The 21,980-nt window shown below is 52.8% G+C and overlaps 1 protein-coding gene across 8 annotated transcripts in view; it reads left to right on the plus strand.

Moving 5' to 3' along the window:
• The window catches only part of pacsin3 (protein kinase C and casein kinase substrate in neurons 3), a 122,254-nt gene extending 101,663 nt beyond the window's left edge, over positions 1-20,591 (plus strand). For 6 of the 8 annotated variants that reach the window (XM_063062272.1, XM_063062276.1, XM_063062273.1 and 3 more), the window contains exon 10: positions 18,478-20,587. In XM_063062272.1, coding sequence (XP_062918342.1) covers positions 18,478-18,593 — 116 coding nt within the window. In that variant the 3' untranslated portion in view covers positions 18,594-20,587. Of the gene's footprint in view, positions 1-18,477 lie in introns of all 8 variants that reach the window. The other 2 variants (XM_063062279.1, XM_063062278.1) reach the window with 1 other exon arrangement.
• The last annotated feature ends 1,389 nt before the right edge of the window (positions 20,592-21,980 follow it).

Genomic DNA, 21,980 nt, shown 5'->3' on the forward strand with positions numbered 1-21,980 from the left:
CTCTCTCCCACCCTCCCACAAATCACCAGCTCTCTCCCACCCTCCCACAAATCACCAGCTCTCTCCACCCTCCCACAAATCACCAGCTCTCTCCCACCCTCCCACAAATCACCAGCTCTCTCCCACCCTCCCACAAATCACCAGCTCTCTCCCACCCTCCCACAATTCACCAGCTCTCTCCCACCCTCCCACAAATCACCAGCTCTCTCCCACCCTCCCACAAATCACCAGCTCTCTCCCACCCTCCCACAAATCACCAGCTCTCTCCCACCCTCCCACAAATCACCAGCTCTCTCCCACCCTCCCACAAATCACCAGCTCTCTCCCACCCTCCCACAAATCACCAGCTCTCTCCCACCCTCCCACAATTCACCAGCTCTCTCCCACCCTCCCACAAATCACCAGCTCTCTCCCACCCTCCCACAATTCACCACTCTCTCCCACCCTCCCACAAATCACCAGCTCTCTCCCACCCTCCCACAATTCACCAGCTCTCTCCCACCCTCCCACAAATCACCAGCTCTCTCCCACCCTCCCACAATCACCAGCTCTCTCCCACCCTCCCACAATCACCAGCTCTCTCCCACCCTCCCACAATCACCAGCTCTCTCCCACCCTCCCACAAATCACCAGCTCTCTCCACCCTCCCACAATCACCAGCTCTCTCCCACCCTCCCACAATCACCAGCTCTCTCCACCCTCCCACAAATCACCAGCTCTCTCCCACCCTCCCACAATCACCAGCTCTCTCCACCCTCCCACAATCACCAGCTCTCTCCCACCCTCCCACAATCACCAGCTCTCTCCCACCCTCCCACAATTCACCAGCTCTCTCCCACCCTCCCACAAATCACCAGCTCTCTCCCACCCTCCCACAAATCACCAGCTCTCTCCCACCCTCCCACAATTCACCAACTCTCTCCCACCCTCCCACAAATCACCAGCTCTCTCTCACCCTCCCACAAATCACCAGCTCTCTCCCACCCTCCCACAAATCACCAGCTCTCTCCCACCCTCCCACAATTCACCAGCTCTCTCTCACCCTCCCAGAAATCACCAGCTCTCTCTCACCCTCCCACAAATCACCAGCTCTCTCCCACCCTCCCACAAATCACCAGCTCTCTCCCACCCTCCCACAAATCACCAGCTCTCTCCCACCCTCCCACAAATCACCAGCTCTCTCCCACCCTCCCACAAATCACCAGCTCTCTCCCACCCTCCCACAAATCACCAGCTCTCTCCCACCCTCCCACAAATCACCAGCTCTCTCCCACCCTCCCACAAATCACCAGCTCTCTCCCACCCTCCCACAAATCACCAGCTCTCTCCCACCCTCCCACAAATCACCAGCTCTCTCCCACCCTCCCACAATTCACCAGCTCTCTCCCACCCTCCCACAAATCACCAGCTCTCTCCCACCCTCCCACAATTCACCAGCTCTCTCCCACCCTCCCACTCTCTCCCACCCTCCCACAATCACCAGCTCTCTCCCACCCTCCCACAATTCACCAGCTCTCTCCCACCCTCCCACAAATCACCACCTCTCTCTCACCCTCCCACAAATCACCAGCTCTCCCCACCCTCCCACAAATCACCACCTCTCTCCCACCCTCCCACAAATCACCACTCTCTCCCACCCTCCCACAAATCACCAGCTCTCTCTCACCCTCCCACAATTCACCAACTCTCTCCCACCCTCCCACAAATCACCAGCTCTCTCCCACCCTCCCACAAATCACCAGCTCTCTCCCACCACGCACCTCCACAAATCACCAGCTCTCTCCCACCCTCCCACAAATCACCAGCTCTCTCCCACCCTCCCACAAATCACCACCTCTCTCCCACCCTCCCACAAATCACCAGCTCTCTCCCACCCTCCCACAATTCACCAGCTCTCTCCCACCCTCCCACAAATCACCAGCTCTCTCCCACCCTCCCACAAATCACCACCTCTCTCCCACCCTCCCACAAATCACCAGCTCTCTCCCACCCTCCCACAAATCACCAGCTCTCTCTCACCCTCCCACAATTCACCAACTCTCTCCCACCCTCCCACAAATCACCAGCTCTCTCCCACCCTCCCACAATTCACCAGCTCTCTCCCACCCTCCCACAATTCACCAACTCTCTCCCACCCTCCCACAAATCACCAGCTCTCTCCCACCCTCCCACAAATCACCAGCTCTCTCCCACCCTCCCACAAATCACCAGCTCTCTCCCACCCTCCCACAATTCACCAACTCTCTCCCACCCTCCCACAAATCACCAGCTCTCTCCCACCCTCCCACAAATCACCAGCTCTCTCCCACCCTCCCACAAATCACCAGCTCTCTCCCACCCTCCCACAAATCACCAGCTCTCTCCCACCCTCCCACAAATCACCAGCTCTCTCACCCTCCCACAAATCACCAGCTCTCTCCACCCTCCCACCACTCTCTCCACCCTCCCACACCCTCCCAAAATCACCAGCTCTCTCCCACCCTCCCACAAATCACCAGCTCTCTCCCACCCTCCCACAAATCACCAGCTCTCTCTCACCCTCCCACAATTCACCAGCTCTCTCCCACCCTCCCACAAATCACCAGCTCTCTCCCACCCTCCCACAAATCACCAGCTCTCTCTCACCCTCCCACAAATCACCACCTCTCTCCCACCCTCCCACAAATCACCAGCTCTCTCCCACCCTCCCACAATTCACCAGCTCTCTCCCACCCTCCCACAAATCACCACCTCTCTCTCACCCTCCCACAAATCACCAGCTCTCTCCCACCACGCACCTCCACAAATCACCAGCTCTCTCCCACCCTCCCACAAATCACCAGCTCTCTCCCACCCTCCCACAAATCACCACCTCTCTCCCACCCTCCCACAAATCACCAGCTCTCTCCCACCCTCCCACAAATCACCACCTCTCTCCCACCCTCCCACAAATCACCAGCTCTCTCCCACCCTCCCACAAATCACCAACTCTCTCCCACCCTCCCACAATTCACCAGCTCTCTCCCACCCTCCCACAAATCACCACCTCTCTCCCACCCTCCCACAAATCACCAGCTCTCTCCCACCCTCCCACAAATCACCAGCTCTCTCCCACCCTCCCACAAATCACCAGCTCTCTCCCACCCTCCCACAAATCACCAGCTCTCTCCCACCCTCCCACAAATCACCAGCTCTCTCCCACCCTCCCACAATTCACCAGCTCTCTCCCACCCTCCCACAACAACCTCCCTCCCACCCTCCCACAATTCACCAGCTCTCTCCCACCCTCCCACAATTCACCAGCTCTCTCCCACCCTCCCACAAATCACCAGCTCTCTCCCACCCTCCCACAAATCACCACCTCTCTCCCACCCTCCCACAAATCACCAGCTCTCTCCCACCCTCCCACAATTCACCAACTCTCTCCCACCCTCCCACAAATCACCAGCTCTCTCCCACCCTCCCACAAATCACCAGCTCTCTCTCACCCTCCCACAAATCACCAGCTCTCTCCCACCCTCCCACAAATCACCAGCTCTCTCCCACCCTCCCACAATTCACCAGCTCTCTCCCACCCTCCCACAAATCACCAGCTCTCTCCCACCCTCCCACAAATCACCAGCTCTCTCCCACCCTCCCACAAATCACCAGCTCTCTCCCACCCTCCCGCAATTCACCAGCTCTCTCTCACCCTCCCGCAAATCACCAGCTCTCTCGCACCCTCCCGCAAATCACCAGCTCTCTCCCACCCTCCCGCAAATCACCAGCTCTCTCCCACCCTCCCGCAAATCACCAGCTCTCTCCCACCCTCCCGCAAATCACCAGCTCTCTCCCACCCTCCCGCAATTCACCAGCTCTCTCCCACCCTCCCGCAAATCACCACCTCTCTCCCACCCTCCCACAAATCACCAGCTCTCTCCCACCCTCCCTCCACAAATCACCAGCTCTCTCCCACCCTCCCACAAATCACCAGCTCTCTCCCACCCTCCCACAAATCACCACCTCTCTCCCACCCTCCCACAAATCACCAGCTCTCTCCCACCCTCCCACAAATCACCACCTCTCTCCCACCCTCCCACAAATCACCAGCTCTCTCCCACCCTCCCACAAATCACCAGCTCTCTCTCACCCTCCCACAATTCACCAGCTCTCTCCCACCCTCCCACAAATCACCAGCTCTCTCCCACCCTCCCACAAATCACCAGCTCTCTCCCACCCTCCCACAAATCACCAGCTCTCTCCCACCCTCCCGCAATTCACCAGCTCTCTCCCACCCTCCCGCAAATCACCACCTCTCTCTCACCCTCCCACAAATCACCAGCTCTCTCCCACCACGCACCTCCACAAATCACCAGCTCTCTCCCACCCTCCCACAAATCACCAGCTCTCTCCCACCCTCCCACAAATCACCAGCTCTCTCCCACCCTCCCACAAATCACCAGCTCTCTCCCACCCTCCCACAAATCACCAGCTCTCTCCCACCCTCCCACAAATCACCAGCTCTCTCCCACCCTCCCACAAATCACCAGCTCTCTCCCACCCTCCCACAAATCACCAGCTCTCTCCCACCCTCCCACAATTCACCAGCTCTCTCCCACCCTCCCACAAATCACCAGCTCTCTCCCACCCTCCCACAATTCACCAGCTCTCTCCCACCCTCCCACAAATCACCAGCTCTCTCCCACCCTCCCACAAATCACCAGCTCTCTCCCACCCTCCCACAAATCACCAGCTCTCTCCCACCCTCCCACAAATCACCAGCTCTCTCCCACCCTCCCACAAATCACCACCTCTCTCCCACCCTCCCACAAATCACCAGCTCTCTCCCACCCTCCCACAAATCACCAGCTCTCTCCCACCCTCCCACAATTCACCAGCTCTCTCCCACCCTCCCACAAATCACCAGCTCTCTCCCACCCTCCCACAATTCACCAGCTCTCTCTCACCCTCCCACAATTCACCAGCTCTCTCCCACCCTCCCACAATTCACCAGCTCTCTCCCACCCTCCCACAAATCACCAGCTCTCTCCCACCCTCCCACAAATCACCAGCTCTCTCCCACCCTCCCACAAATCACCAGCTCTCTCCCACCCTCCCACAAATCACCAGCTCTCTCCCACCCTCCCACAAATCACCACTCTCTCCCACCCTCCCACAAATCACCAGCTCTCTCCCACCCTCCCACAAATCACCAGCTCTCTCCCACCCTCCCACAATTCACCAACTCTCTCCCACCCTCCCACAAATCACCAGCTCTCTCCCACCCTCCCACAATTCACCAGCTCTCCTCACCCTCCCACAATTCACCAGCTCTCTCCCACCCTCCCACAAATCACCAGCTCTCTCCCACCCTCCCACAAATCACCAGCTCTCTCCCACCCTCCCACAAATCACCAGCTCTCTCCCACCCTCCCACAATTCACCAGCTCTCTCCCACCCTCCCACAAATCACCAGCTCTCTCCCACCCTCCCACAATCACCAGCTCTCTCCCACCCTCCCACAAATCACCAGCTCTCTCCCACCCTCCCACAAATCACCAGCTCTCTCCCACCCTCCCACAAATCACCAGCTCTCTCCACCCTCCCACAAATCACCAGCTCTCTCCACCCTCACCCTCCCCAAATCACCAGCTCTCTCCACCCTCCCACAAATCACCAGCTCTCTCCACCCTCCCACAAATCACCAGCTCTCTCCCACCCTCCCACAAATCACCAGCTCTCTCCCACCCTCCCACAAATCACCAGCTCTCTCCCACCCTCCCACAATTCACCAGCTCTCTCCCACCCTCCCACAAATCACCACCTCTCTCTCACCCTCCCACAAATCACCAGCTCTCTCCCACCACGCACCTCCACAAATCACCAGCTCTCTCCCACCCTCCCACAAATCACCAGCTCTCTCCCACCCTCCCACAAATCACCAGCTCTCTCCCACCCTCCCACAAATCACCAGCTCTCTCCCACCCTCCCACAAATCACCAGCTCTCTCCCACCCTCCCACAAATCACCAGCTCTCTCCCACCCTCCCACAAATCACCAGCTCTCTCCCACCCTCCCACAATTCACCAGCTCTCTCCCACCCTCCCACAAATCACCAGCTCTCTCCCACCCTCCCACAATTCACCAGCTCTCTCCCACCCTCCCACAATTCACCAGCTCTCTCCCACCCTCCCACAAATCACCACCTCTCTCCCACCCTCCCACAAATCACCAGCTCTCTCCCACCCTCCCACAAATCACCAGCTCTCTCCCACCCTCCCACAATTCACCAGCTCTCTCCCACCCTCCCACAAATCACCAGCTCTCTCCCACCCTCCCACAAATCACCAGCTCTCTCCCACCCTCCCACAAATCACCAGCTCTCTCCCACCCTCCCACAAATCACCAGCTCTCTCCCACCCTCCCACAATTCACCAGCTCTCTCCCACCCTCCCACAAATCACCAGCTCTCTCCCACCCTCCCACAAATCACCAGCTCTCTCCCACCCTCCCACAAATCACCAGCTCTCTCCCACCCTCCCACAAATCACCAGCTCTCTCCCACCCTCCCACAAATCACCAGCTCTCTCCCACCCTCCCACAAATCACCAGCTCTCTCCCACCCTCCCACAAATCACCAGCTCTCTCCCACCCTCCCACAAATCACCAGCTCTCTCCACCCTCCCACAAATCACCAGCTCTCTCCACCCTCCCACCCCAGCTCTCTCACAATCACCAGCTCTCCCACCCTCCCACAATCACCAGCTCTCTCCCACCCTCCCACAAATCACCAGCTCTCTCTCACCCTCCCACAAATCACCAGCTCTCTCTCACCCTCCCACAAATCACCAGCTCTCTCCCACCCTCCCACAATTCACCAGCTCTCTCCCACCCTCCCACAAATCACCAGCTCTCTCCCACCCTCCCACAAATCACCAGCTCTCTCCCACCCTCCCACAAATCACCAGCTCTCTCCCACCCTCCCACAAATCACCAGCTCTCTCCCACCCTCCCACAAATCACCAGCTCTCTCCCACCCTCCCACAATTCACCAACTCTCTCCCACCCTCCCACAAATCACCAGCTCTCTCCCACCCTCCCACAAATCACCAGCTCTCTCCCACCCTCCCACAAATCACCATCTCTCTCCCACCCTCCCACAAATCACCAGCTCTCTCCCACCCTCCCACAAATCACCAGCTCTCTCTCACCCTCCCACAAATCACCAGCTCTCTCTCACCCTCCCACAAATCACCAGCTCTCTCCCACCCTCCCACAAATCACCAGCTCTCTCCCACCCTCCCACAAATCACCAGCTCTCTCTCACCCTCCCACAATTCACCAGCTCTCTCCCACCCTCCCACAAATCACCACCTCTCTCTCACCCTCCCACAAATCACCAGCTCTCTCCCACCCTCCCACAAATCACCAGCTCTCTCCCACCCTCCCACAAATCACCAGCTCTCTCCCACCCTCCCACAATTCACCAGCTCTCTCCCACCCTCCCACAAATCACCAGCTCTCTCCCACCCTCCCACAATTCACCAACTCTCTCCCACCCTCCCACAAATCACCAGCTCTCTCCCACCCTCCCACAAATCACCAGCTCTCTCCCACCCTCCCACAAATCACCAGCTCTCTCCCACCCTCCCACAAATCACCACCTCTCTCTCACCCTCCCACAAATCACCAACTCTCTCCCACCCTCCCACAAATCACCAGCTCTCTCCCACCCTCCCACAAATCACCACCTCTCTCTCACCCTCCCACAAATCACCAGCTCTCTCCCACCCTCCCACAATTCACCAGCTCTCTCCCACCCTCCCACAATTCACCAGCTCTCTCCCACCCTCCCACAAATCACCAGCTCTCTCCCACCCTCCCACAAATCACCACCTCTCTCTCACCCTCCCACAAATCACCAGCTCTCTCCCACCACGCACCTCCACAAATCACCAGCTCTCTCCCACCCTCCCACAAATCACCACCTCTCTCCCACCCTCCCACAAATCACCAGCTCTCTCCCACCCTCCCACAATTCACCAGCTCTCTCCCACCCTCCCACAAATCACCAGCTCTCTCCCACCCTCCCACAAATCACCACCTCTCTCCCACCCTCCCACAAATCACCAGCTCTCTCCCACCCTCCCACAAATCACCAGCTCTCTCTCACCCTCCCACAATTCACCAGCTCTCTCCCACCCTCCCACAAATCACCAGCTCTCTCCCACCCTCCCACAAATCACCAGCTCTCTCCCACCCTCCCACAAATCACCACCTCTCTCTCACCCTCCCACAAATCACCACCTCTCTCCCACCCTCCCACAAATCACCAGCTCTCTCCCACCCTCCCACAAATCACCAGCTCTCTCCCACCCTCCCACAAATCACCAGCTCTCTCCCACCCTCCCACAAATCACCACCTCTCTCTCACCCTCCCACAAATCACCACCTCTCTCTCACCCTCCCACAAATCACCACCTCTCTCTCACCCTCCCACAAATCACCAGCTCTCTCCCACCCTCCCACAATTCACCAGCTCTCTCCCACCCTCCCACAATTCACCAGCTCTCTCCCACCCTCCCACAATTCACCAGCTGTCTCTCACCCTCCCACAATTCACCAGCTCTCTCTCACCCTCCCACAAATCACCACCTCTCTCTCACCCTCCCACAAATCACAACATCCTTTACACTGTGCACCTCATTGTTAATGGTAGCAGCACCTCACACAGCAGAATGTAACCTGGCTGGGCATACTCTGAGACACAGTCTACAGAGTCTTTTAATACACTGACACTGTTCCTCTCTGCTCACTCCCCTGGACAAACCCCTCTCTGCTCTCTCCCCCGGACAAACCCCTCTCTGCTCTCTCCCGCGGACAAACCCCTCTCTGCTCTCTCCCGCGGACAAACCCCTCTCTGCTCACTCCCTGTACCCTCCATATCCCAGCTGGACAAACCCCTCTCTGCACACTCCCCCGGACAAACCCCTCTCTGCTCACTCCCTGTACCCTCCATATCCCAGCTGGACAAACCCCTCTCTGCACACTCCCCCGGACAAACCCCTCTCTGCTCTCTCCCCCGGACAAACCCCTCTCTGCTCTCTCCCCCGGACAAACCCCTCTCTGCTCTCTCCCCCGGACAAACCCCTCTCTGCTCATTCCCCCGGACAAACCCCTCTCTGCTCTCTCCCCCGGACAAACCCCTCTCTGCTCATTCCCCCGGACAAACCCCTCTCTGCTCATTCCCCTGGACAAACCCCTCTCTGCTCATTCCCCTGGACAAACCCCTCTCTGCTCTCTCCCCCGGACAAACCCCTCTCTGCTCTCTCCCCCGGACAAACCCCTCTCTGCTCTCTCCCCCGGACAAACCCCTCTCTGCTCTCTCCCGCGGACAAACCCCTCTCTGCTCACTCCCTGTACCCTCCATATCCCAGCTGGACAAACCCCTCTCTGCACACTCCCCTGGACAAACCCCTCTCTGCTCATTCCCCTGGACAAACCCCTCTCTGCTCTCTCCCCCGGACAAACCCCTCTCTGCTATTCTCCCTGACAAACCCCTCTCTGCTCTCTCCCCCGGACAAACCCCTCTCTGCTATTCTCCCTGACAAACCCCTCTCTGCTCACTCCCTGTACCCTCCGTATCCCATCCCCACAAACCCCTCTCTGCTCTCTCCCCCGGACAAACCCCTCTCTGCTCTCTCTCCCGGACAAACCCCTCTCTGCTCACTCCTTGTACCCTCCGTATCCCATCCAGACAAACCCCTCTCTGCTCTCTCCCGCGGACAAACCCCTCTCTGCTCACTCCCTGTACCCTCCATATCCCATCTGGACAAACCCCTCTCTGCTCTCTCCCCCGGACAAACCCCTCTCTGCTCTCTCCCCCGGACAAACCCCTCTCTGCTCTCTCCCCCGGACAAACCCCTCTCTGCTCATTCCCCCGGACAAACCCCTCTCTGCTCTCTCCCCCGGACAAACCCCTCTCTGCTCATTCCCCCGGACAAACTCCTCTCTGCTCTCTCCCCTGGACAAACCCTTCTCTGCTCTCTCCCCCGGACAAACCCCTCTCTGCTCACTCCCTGTACCCTCCGTATCCCATCCAGACAAACCCCTCTCTGCTCTCTCCCCCGGACAAACCCCTCTCTGCTCTCTCCCCCGAACAAACCCCTCTCTGCTCATTCTCCCTGACAAACCCCTCTCTGCTCACTCCCTGTACCCTCTGTATCCCATCCCCACAAACCCCTCTCTGCTCTCTCCCCCGGACAAACCCCTCTCTGCTCTCTCTCCCGGACAAACCCCTCTCTGCTCTCTCCCCCGGACAAACCCCTCTCTGCTCTCTCCCCCGGACAAACCCCTCTCTGCACACTTCCCCTGGACAAACCCCTCTCTGCTCTCTCCCCTGGACAAACCCCTCTCTGCTCTCTCCCCTGGACAAACCCCTCTCTGCTCACTCCCTGTACCCTCGGTATCCCATCCAGACAAACCCTCTCTGCTCATTCCCCCGGGCAAACCCCTCTCTTCTCTCTCTCCTGGACAAACCCCTCTCTGCACACTCCCTGTACCCTCTGTATCCCATCCAGTCAAACCCCTCTCTGCTCTCTCCTCCGGACAAACCCCTCTCTGCTCTCTCTCCCGGACAAACCCCTCTCTGCTCTCTCCCCCGGACAAACCCCTCTCTGCTCTCTCCCCCGGACAAACCCCTCTCTGCACACTTCCCCTGGACAAACCCCTCTCTGCTCTCTCCCCTGGACAAACCCCTCTCTGCTCTCTCCCCTGGACAAACCCCTCTCTGCTCACTCCCTGTACCCTCCGTATCCCATCCAGACAAACCCCTCTCTGCTCACTCCCTGTACCCTCGGTATCCCATCCAGACAAACCCTCTCTGCTCATTCCCCCGGGCAAACCCCTCTCTTCTCTCTCTCCTGGACAAACCCCTCTCTGCACACTCCCTGTACCCTCTGTATCCCATCCAGTCAAACCCCTCTCTGCTCATTCCCCCAGGCAAACCCCTCTCTGCTCTCTCCCCCGGACAAACCCCTCTCTGCTCTCTCCCTGTACCCTCCGTATCCCATCCGGACAAACTCCTCTCTACTCATTCCCCCGGGCAAACCCCTCTCTTCTCTCTCTCTCTCCCTCAGACAAACCCCTCTCTGCTCTCTCCCTGTATCCTCCATATCCCATCCAGACAAACCCCTCCCTGTACCATCTGGACAAACCCCTCTCTGCTCTCTCCCCTGGACAAACCCCTCTCTGCTCTCTCCCTGTACCCTCCGGACAAACCCCTCCCTGTACCATCCGGACAAACCTCTCTCTGCTCACTCCCCCAGACAAACCCCTCTCTGCTCTCTCCCTGTACCCTCCGTATCCCATCCAGACAAACCCCTCTCTGCTCACTCCCCTGGACAAACCCCTCTCTGCTCTCTCCCTGTACCCTCCGTATCCCATCCGGACAAACTCCCCTCTGCTCACTCCCCTGGACAAACCCCTCTCTACTCACTCCCTGTACCCTCAGTATCCCTCCCAGTCTAATCCCACACTCTGTGGACCCTTCAACGTCCCACCAGTTTAATCCCAAGGAGCTTTAATATCCCACCAGTCCAATCCTACCCTGTTTCCCCCATCCCCTGACTCTTTAATATCCCACCCAGTTCATTCCCCAGACTCTTTGGTAGAGAGGTATACCCCACAGAAACAGGCCCTTCAGCCCATCTGCTCTGTGCCAACCAGGTTGTGTGCAGTGTTAAGAGATGTGGAGGTTGAGCTGAGTTAGACTGGGGGTGCTGGCAGAGTGACTACGGTCTATGTGCACCAGTGGTGGTGCGATTTTGGGGTGGCACGGTAGCATAGTGGTTAGCACAACGCTTTACAGTACCAGCGACCAGGGTTCAATTCCCACCACTGCTCATAAGGAGTTTGTATGTTCTCCCCGTGACTGCGTGGGTGTCCTCCCACAGTCCAAAGACCAGCCAGTTGGCAGGTTAATTGGTCATTGTAAATTGTCCCGTGATTAGGCGAGGGTTAAATTGGGGATTGTTGGGCCTATTCCACGCTGTATCTCCATAAGTAAATATATATCCACGTGGCTGGGATTCATAGTCATAGTCATACTTTATTGATCCCAGGGGGAAATTGGTTTTCGTTACAGTTGCACCATAAATAATAAATAGTAATAGAACCATAAGTAGTTAAATAGTAATATGTAAATTATGCCAGTAAATTATGAAATAAATCCAGGAGCAGCCTATCGGCACAGGGTGTCTGACCCTCCAAGGGAGGAGTTGTAAAGTTTGATGGCCACAGGCAGGAATGACTTCCTATGACGCTCTGTGCTGCATCTTGGAGGAATGAGTCTCTGGCTGAATGTACTCCTGTGCCCACCCAGTACATTATGTAGTGGATGGGAGACATTGTCCAAGATGGCATGCAACTTGGACAGCATCCTCTTTTCAGACACCACCGTCAGAGAGTCCAGTTCCATCCCCACAACATCACTGGCCTTTTGAATGAGTTTGTTGATTCTGTTGGTGTCTGCCACCCTCAGCCTGCTGCCCCAGCACACAACAGCAAACATGATAGCACTGGCCACCACAGACTCGTAGAACATCCTCAGCATCGTCCAGCAGATGTTAAAGGACCTCAGTCTCCTCAGGAAATAGAGACGGCTCTGACCCTTCTTGTAGACAGCCTCAGTGTTCTTTGACCAGTCCAGTTTATTGTCAATTTGTATCCCCAGGTATTTGTAATCCTCCACCATGTCCACACTGACCCCCTGGATGGAAACAGGGGTCACCGGTACCTTAGCTCTCCTCAGGTCTACCACCAGCTCCTTAGTCTTTTTCACATTAAGCTGCAGATAATTCCACTCACACCATGTGACAAAGTTTCCTACTGTAGCCCTGTACTCAGCCTCATCTCCCTTGCTGATGCATCCAACTATGGCAGAGTCATCTGAAAACTTCTGAAGATGACAAGACTCTGTGCAGTAGTTGAAGTCCGAGGTGTAAATGGTGAAGAGAAAGGGAGACAAGACAGTCCCCTGTGTAGCCCCAGTGCTGCTGATCACTCTGTCGGACACACAGTGTTGCAAGCATACGTACTGTGGTCTGCCAGTCAGGTAATCAAGAATCCATGATACCAGGGAAGCATCCACCTGCATCGCTGTCAGCTTCTCCACCAGCAGAGCAGGGCGGATGGTGTTGAACGCACTGGAGAAGTCAAAAAACATGACCCTCACAGTGCTCGCTGGCTTGTCCAGGTGGGCGTAGACATGGTTCAGCAGGTAGACGATGGCATCCTCAACTCCTAGTCGGGGCTGGTAGGTGAACTGGAGGGGATCTAAGTGTGGCCTGACCATAGCCGGAGCAGCTCCAGAACAAGTCTTTCCAGGGTCTTCATGATGTGGGAGGTCAATGCCACTGGTCTGTAGTTATTGAGGCCGCTGGGGCGTGGCGTCCTCGGCACAGGGACGAGGCAAGACATCTTCGACAGTACAGGAACCCTCCGGAGCCTCAGGCTCAGGTTGAATACATGGCGAAGCACTCCACATAGCTGAGGGGCACAGGCTTTGAGCACCCTGGTACTGACACCATCTGGTCCTGCAGCCTTGCTTGGGTTGAGTGAATCCGGGCAGGTGAACTCCTTTGTCCTGAACAGTGCAGAGTGTTGGTGAAGATCAGTAGAGAATATTCACTCACATTCCTGATTCGTGCCTTGTAGGTCATGGAAAAGGCTTGAGGTGTCAGGAGAAGTCTCTCACTTCAGGAGACAGGGTCTGTGATTTGCTGTAAGCCTGACTCCTGTAGAGAGAGACTGATTACTGACTCAGCATCAGAAATCCCAGTTCAATCCTGACCTCGAGGTGGATTCCGCCCACAGCCCAGCGACATGTGAGTCAGTGGGTTAATTGGCTTCTGTAACCTGACCCTAGTGTGCAGGTGAGCAGTTCCATGTGGGGAGAATGTAAATGGCTCTCTACTGGTCGACGTTCACTCTGGTCTGGGGAGCCAGTCCCGGGCTGCATCTCCACCCGTGTCAGCATCCGACTTTGATGAATGAAACGTGTTGTATTGTGGCAACAAATCAGCGCAAAGGCATAAAATCACTAAATAATAAATAATACAAAAGGTGAACAGTGAGGTGGTGTTCATGGACCGGTCAGGAATTGGGTGACGAAGCTATTCCTGAATTGTTCATTCTGGGGCTTCAGCTCCTGTATCTTCTCCCTGCTGACGGTAAGGAGGAGAAACTAGAACGTGGAGCAGAACATCACAGCACGGGCCTTTCAGCCGACTCCAAGATCAAACGCTTCTCTCCCGCGTAGCCCTCCATGCATGTGAGTACCTAAGAATATCTTAAATGTCCCTAATATAGCTCCACCCTCCCCCCCGCAGTGTGTTCCATGCTCCCACTACTGTGTAAAAATAAATAAAATATTTTTTTAAATCCATCTGACATTTCCCCCCGCCCTTATATTTTCCTCCAGTGACCCTTAACTTGTGCCCTCTCATATTCCATTTCCGCTGTGGGATAAAGGCACTGCCTGTCCTCTGTATCTATGCCTCTTAACTTGTATGCTTTGATCAAGTCACCTCTCATCCTGTTTCACTCCACAGAATACTCTGAGAAACTGTCCAGAGAGAGAAACATAGCTTAGACCGTAAGACATAGAAGCACAATGAGACCATTTGGCCCGTTGAGTGTGGTCTGCCATTCAATCATGACTGATCCTTTATTTTTCCTCCTCAACCCCACTCCCGGCCTTCTCCCCGTAACCCTTGATACCGTGTTCAATCAAGAACCTATCGGTCTCTGCCTTAAATACACCCAGTGACTTGGCCTCCACAGCTGCCTGCGGTAACAAATTCCACAATTTCACCACCCTCTGGCTGAAGACATTCCTCCTCCCCTCCATGTTTCACCTATCACCTGGTGTTTCTCTCAACCTTCCACCCCCCCCACCCTATAAACCTACTCCTTGTCTTTTTTTTCTCCAGTCCTGCTGAAGGGTCTTGGCCTAAACGTCGACTGTACTCTTTTCCATAGATGCTGCCTGGCCTGCTGAATTCCTCCAACAGTTTGTATGTGTGGCTTGGATTTCCAGCATCTGCACATTTTCTCTTGTTTGTGATCCCAAAGCTGTGCTGTCTTGTCCTAGACTCCCCCACTATGGGAAACAGCCTTTCCACATCTACTCTGTCTAGGCCTTTCAATGTTCAAAAGGTTTCAATGAGATTCCCCCTCATCCTTCTAAATCCCAGCAAGTACAGACCCAGAGCCATCAAACATTCCTCGTATGATAACGCTTTCATTCTTGGAATCATCCTTGTGAACCTCCATTGAACCCTCTCCAATGACAGCACATCTTTTCTAAGATGAGGGGCCCAAAACTGTTCACAATACTCAAGGTGAGGCTTCACCAGTGCTTTATAAAGCCTCACCATCACATCCCTGCTCTTGTGTTCTTTCCTCATAAGAAATGCTCTCTAATCCAGGCAGCTCCTCTGCAGCCTCTCTAAAACTTCCACATCATTCCTATAATAAGGCGACCAGAACTGAACACAATATTCTGAGTGTGGTCTGACAAGAGTTTTATAGAGTTGCAAAATTACTTTGCTGCTCTTGAACTCAATCCCCCAACTAATGAAGGCCAATACAACATGTACCTTCCTAACCACCCTGTCAACGTGTGCAGAAACTTTTGAGGAATCTATTGTTGTGGACCCCAAAGCCCCTCTGTTTCTCCAACTGCTGATAATCCTGCCTTTAACCCTGTTTTCAGTTTTCAAGTTCACCCTTCCAAAGTGAATCACTTCACACTTTTCTGGATTGAATTCCATTTGCCACTTCTCAGCCCATCTCTGCATCGTATTAAAGTTCATTGTAACCTACGACAGCCGTCTTCTGCTCTAACCACGACACCACCAACCTTTGTGTCATCTGCAAGTTTCACTACCTCACCCTTCCACTTCCTTATCCAAGTCTCTTATAGATATCACAAAGACCAGGGATCCTTGCAGAACATCATTGGTCAGCAACCTCCAGGCAGAATACACTCCATCTATCACCTTCTGCCTTCTATGGGAAAGCCAATTTTGGATCCAAGCCACCGAGATTCCCGAGATCCCATGATCTAATTAAGCTTACCATGGGAAACATTATCAAATGCGTAACTAAAATCCATATACACTGCATCCACTGCCCCACCTTTATCAATTTGTTTTGCTATTTCCATGAAAGATTCAGTAGGGCTTACCCTCACAAAGCCATGTTGACTATCGCTCAATCAGATCATGCTTCTCCAAATACTCAAATCCTGTCTGTAACAATGATCTCCAAAAGTTTGTCCTTCACTGATGTAAGACTCACTGGTCTATGATTCCCTGAATTATTATTATCTTTCTTGAGCAAAACAAATAAAATTTGCCACCCTCCAATCTTCTGCCACTACTTGTGTATCCAGTGAGGATGCAAAGACCATTGCAAAGGCACAGCAATCTTTTTCCTTCCTTTCTGTAGTAACCTGGAGTATATCCCATCTGATCCCAGGGACTTGTTTACCCTAATCTTTTCCTCTTTGTTAACATCAGTATATTCCAGTGCTGTCCTCACAAATGACAAGGTCCCTCCTACTGGCCAATACTGAAGAGAAGTATTCATTCTGCAAATGTCACTCCACTCTTCAAGAAGGGAGAGAGGCAAAAGAAAGGAAACTATTGGTCAGTTAGACTGACCTTGGTCATTAGGAAGAAGTTGGAATCAATTATTAAGGACAAGGCCTCGGGGTTATTGGAGGCACATGATAAAATAGGCCATAGTCAGCATGGTTTCCTCAGGGAAAATCTTGCCTGACAAATCTGATGGAATTCTTTGAAGAAATAAACAAGATAAACAAAGGAAAATTGGTTGATGTTCTGATTTTCCAGAAGGCCTTTAACAAGGCGCCACACGTGAGGCTGCTGAACAACCATGGTATTACAGGAGAGATACTAGCATTGGCTGACTGGCTGATTGAGGCAAAGAGTGGGAATAAAGGGAGCCTTTTCTGGCTGTCTGCTGGTGACCATGGGGTTCCAAAGGGGACTGTGTTGGGACAGAGTCTTTTTGTTATATGTCAATGATGGAATTTATAGCTTTTTGCAAAGTTTGCAGATGATATGAACAAGTGGAGGGGCAGTAATTTTGAGGAAATAGGCTACAGAAGGATTTGGAGAAATTAGGAGAATGGGCAAAGAAATGGCAGATGGAATACAGTGTCGGAAAGTGTATGGTCATGCACTTTGGTAGAAGAAATGAAAAGGTTGACTATTTTCTAAATGGAGAGAAAATACGAAAAAGAACTGAGGTGCAAGGGGACTTGGGAGTCCTTGTGCAGGATTCCCTAAAGGTTAATTTGCAGATTGAGTCTGTGGTGAGGAAGGCAAATGCAATGTCACCATTCATTTCAAGAGGGCTCGAATATAAAAGCGAGGATGTAATGTTGAAGTTTTATAAAGCACTGGTGAGGCCTCACTTGGAGTATTGTGAACAGGTTTGGGCTCCTCACCTTAGAAAGGATGTGCTGAAACTGGAGAGGGTTCAAAGGAGGTTCACAAAAACTTTTCCATAGCGTCTGCTCCTATCTTTGACCAAGATGAGAGTAAAGGTCAGGGAGGCGTGATCTCTGTCTATGAAATGCTTACTCCCACCCCCCAGAGATCTGTCACCTGACCAGGTTAATTTCCTAGTACAAGATCCAGTATGCCCCCTTCTCTGGTTGGCCTGTCCTGGATGGTGAGTTGGGACTATGGGAGGTTTTAGTACAGTGATGGTCACGTGGCCCAAGACTTGACCTTTCTATCTTCTCTGAGGCCTTGGGGCCTTGGGGACGTGGAATAGGATTTGCCAGGCATGTAGTGTAGAATAGATGCATTTGCATGCTGTGTTGTAAAATGACGTGATGTTTTTGTTCTGGTGTAGGCCCATTAACCTTCAGCTATCCTGTCAGCCTTAACCCCTGCATGGTTACGGGTACACAGCCAGCTTCGAATTCTGTTTCCACCTGAGTTGCATCTCTAACTTCCAGACTGAAGCTGCACCGTTAGTTATCTGAAACCTGAACAGCTGTGCCTCACAGTGGCAAGACTTTGTGTCCTTACCAGGACACCATAGCAATGCAGGAAGCAGTCTGTCATATGGCATGGTGTTGCCTGCATTTACATTGCACTGACTTCACCCTGAGCAGCAGCTTCTGAGGGCCAGTAGCTAAATAAATAGAACTCTTTGTGGGGTGGTAGATAACCCTAACATAGTACGAGGGTTGTGTTAGTGTCTGGGGAAAGCCGAGCCAAGGAAAACGACAAGAAGGCACTGCTTGGTGCAGGTTGATAGTAAGACATTATGGTGGTGTTGAAGGTGGCCAAGTTTGTCCCTGACTTTTCTCTTCATTTAACAGCAGCCCCATTCGCACCCTCGTCACAAAGCATAGATCCTGTCGCCAGCACCTGCCTAGTTATCCATCTCCCTCCCTGTGTCTTCCAACAGGTGAAGAATTCCTGAAGATTGGTGAAGAGGATGAGCAAGGCTGGTGCAAAGGTCAGCTCAACAGTGGACAAGCGGGACTCTACCCAGCCAACTACGCAGTGCTGGTGTATTCCTGATCAATGCCTCCTGCAGACTCCCCCCACTTCTTCTCAGTTTTGTTTTTGCCTCCTCCCTCTGCTCATTTTATCTTTAGAGTGAAGAATCACTACAGTTAAGCACTTGACTTTATTAATCCGTGCCTGGTTGGAGCCTTCTGTTCCCTCCTGTGCTATTTGCTGTTTATCTAACCAGGTGCCTGAGTGAGCTGCACACAGCTTCTGGAACAAACAGAGTGGTATTTATAATCAACAGGTTGTTCGGGTAGCAGACCTGAGACCTGTGGGAGCGTCTCTTTATTGATAAAAAGCAGGGAACGCTGGAGATGCTAAATGGGTCAGGCAGCATCTGTGGAGAGATGCTGAGTTACTGAGTTCTGAGGTGATACTCTGAAGTTTCTCCCTCCGCGGATGCTGGGTGATTCAAGCCAGTTCCCAGTTGGGGGCTGTGGGCTGTCGAATGAGCTCTGGGCCTGGGTACCCATATTTTATCATTTTCTCTGGGAAATAAAGGGCAGTTTGAGCACAGTGGATGTCGGAAGAGTGAGAACTTTTTCTGAATGTATTTCCTGACCACACTAGGAAGGTCTGTCTACTAATTGATCTTAAATGTATCTGCCAAGAGAAAATAAACACAAGATATCACCCAGTGATTTAGCGCCTCATTCTGAGATCTAATCATCGCTATGCTGCTCGTGCACACGGGGAAGGCAGTCCACAGAGCTCAGCCTATCATCTGGGTGACAAGTAACTGGCCCAATCACTGCTCTTGCTGGGGCAGCCATTTATAGAGTTATTGCAGTATCTCTCATTTCCTTCTCAATATAAAAAGATCACCGTCTCCTCAAGTGAAGGAAGTTCACTGAAGAAATTTCTCCTCATCTCAGTGTGAAGTGCCACTTCTGTTTAGAATGTGCCTCCTCGTTCTGGGTTCCTCAGCCACGGGAAACATTCTGCCTGTTGAACCACATGGAGTGCTTTTGTAAGTTTCAATGGGCTTCCTTGCTAATGCAGGCCTAATCTATGTAACCTCTCTTCATGTGGTAATGCAGTACACTTAGAACTATTTTTTGTTGTACTCCCTCTATATCTGCCTCCACTCTCCCTCCATGATCATCTTTTACTAGTCCTTGGGTTTCTTGCATTGTGAATTGGGAAACCAAAGTGTAATTAATGCTCCAGATGTTGTCATATCAAAGGCCCTGTGTAATATTGGAAAGACGTCCATCGTCTGTGCACAAATCCTACTGTAATAGAAACACTTTCATTATTGGAGACACAAGATACTGAGATGGTGAAAATCTTGAGCAATACAAAGATGCTGGAGGAACTTGGTGGGTTGGACAGGCACCTAGACTGGGTCTGGATGAAAGGTCTTGACCTGAAATGTTGACAGCTGATTTTTCTTCAGTTTCTGCCTGACCCACTGCGTTCTTCCAGTGCCTTTGTATGTTGCTCCATACTTTCCCGATTGTTTGCTGCCTCTGCACATTAACCTTCAGTTGTTTATGTACAAGGACATCAACCTTTGAACATAAACATTATCTGGTTTCTGACCATTAAAATTTGAACCAAAGCAAATAACTTCATATATTTCAACGTGACATTATACTTGCCATGTTCCTGCCCACTGGCTCAGATTCACACTCCCCTGAAGCCTTGTACACGAATGGAAGAACTTGGTCTACTTCACCCTCACCGTGCTCCAGATCTAGCTGCACCCCAGCCAAGTCGTCGCACTGCAATCTTAGTGTATTTTGTAGCATTTAAAAGGATGAGTGGTGATTTCACTGAAACACACAAAATTCTTTACAAAGCATGCTGGGGTGCAGAGTGGGCGTTTTCCCAGGCTGAAGAGCCCGAGACCAGGGAGGATGGAAAACTATTTAATGTAGTTATCCCGTGGAGACTCAGTCACTGCGTTCATCCAAAATGGATGGCTAGGCCGGGGGCGGAGCAGAGCGATTCCTACGCTTTCTGACTCTGAAAAGAGACCATAGATAATAAAGCAACACACAACAAAGTTGCTGGTGAACGCAGCAGGCCAAGCAGCATCTATAGGAAGAGGCGCAGTCGACGTTTCAGGCCGAGACCCTTCCTTCAGTTAGTCCTGATCTCGGCCTGAAACGTCGACTGCGCCTCTTCCTATAGATGCTGCCTGGCCTGCTGCGTTCACCAGCAACTTTGATGTGTGTTGCTTGAATTTCCAGCATCTGCAGAATTCCTGTTGTTTGCCATAGATGATAAAATCTGGTGCTGTGACCTTGACCAGTGGTAGAGTGGGTTTGAAGGACTAAGTTGTCTCCTCCAGCTACTTTTGATGTTACTTGCAAACAACACTGGCATCTACTGGACAATATGGAATATTGCTTAGGCCTCACCAAAGTCAGGACAAATGCAATCTGTCTAATTTTCCTACAGCCTATCCTCAACCATCACAAATACCAGCAAGAGGCACCTACCCAGAACCTGGCAAACAACACTGGCATCTACTGGACAGTGTGGAATATTGCTTAGTCTTCACCAAAGTCAGGACAAATCCAATCTGTCTAATTCTCCTTCAGCCTGTCCTTAACCATCACAAATGCAATGACAATACCAGCAAGAGGCACCTACCCAGAACCTGCTCAACTGCCAGTTATTGCCAGTTAATTAGGCAGAATTGTTTAGGTCAAACTGTTAATTAAGTTAATAAGACCGTAAGACAAAGGAGCAGAAGTAGGCCATTCGGCCCATCGAGTCTGCTCTGCCATTTTATCATGAGCTGATCCGTTCTCCCATTTAGTCCCACTCCCCCACCTTCTCACCATAACCTTTGATGCCCTGGCTACTCAGATACCTATCAATCTCTGCCTTAAATACACCCAATGACTTGGCCTCCACTGCTGCCCGTGGCAACAAATTCCATAGATTCACCACCCTCTGACTAAAAAAATTTCTTCGCATTTCTGTTCTGAATGGGCGCCCTTCAATCCTTAAGCCATGCCCTCTTGTACTAGACTCCCCCATCATGGCCACATCCACTCTGTCCATGCCTTTCAACATTCGAAATGTTTCTATGAGGTCTCCCCTCATTCTTCTAAACTCCAAGGAATACAGTTCAAGAGCGGACAAACGTTCCTCATATGTTAACCCTCTCATTCCCGGAATCATTGTAGTGAATCTTCTCTGTACCCTCTCCAACGTCAGCACATCCTTTCTTAAATAAGGAGACCAAAACTGCCCACAGTACTCCAAGTGAGGTCTCACCAGCGCCTTATAGAACCTCAACATCACATCCCTGCTCCTATACTCTATTCCTCTAGAAATGAATGCCAACATTGCATTCGCCTTCTTCACTACTGACTCAACCTGGAGGTTAACTTTAAGGGTATCCTGTATGAGGACTCCCAAGTCCCGTTGCATCTC

This window comes from Mobula hypostoma, chromosome 11 (genome assembly GCF_963921235.1).
Source record: "Mobula hypostoma chromosome 11, sMobHyp1.1, whole genome shotgun sequence".
Classification (NCBI taxonomy): domain Eukaryota; kingdom Metazoa; phylum Chordata; class Chondrichthyes; order Myliobatiformes; family Myliobatidae; genus Mobula; species Mobula hypostoma.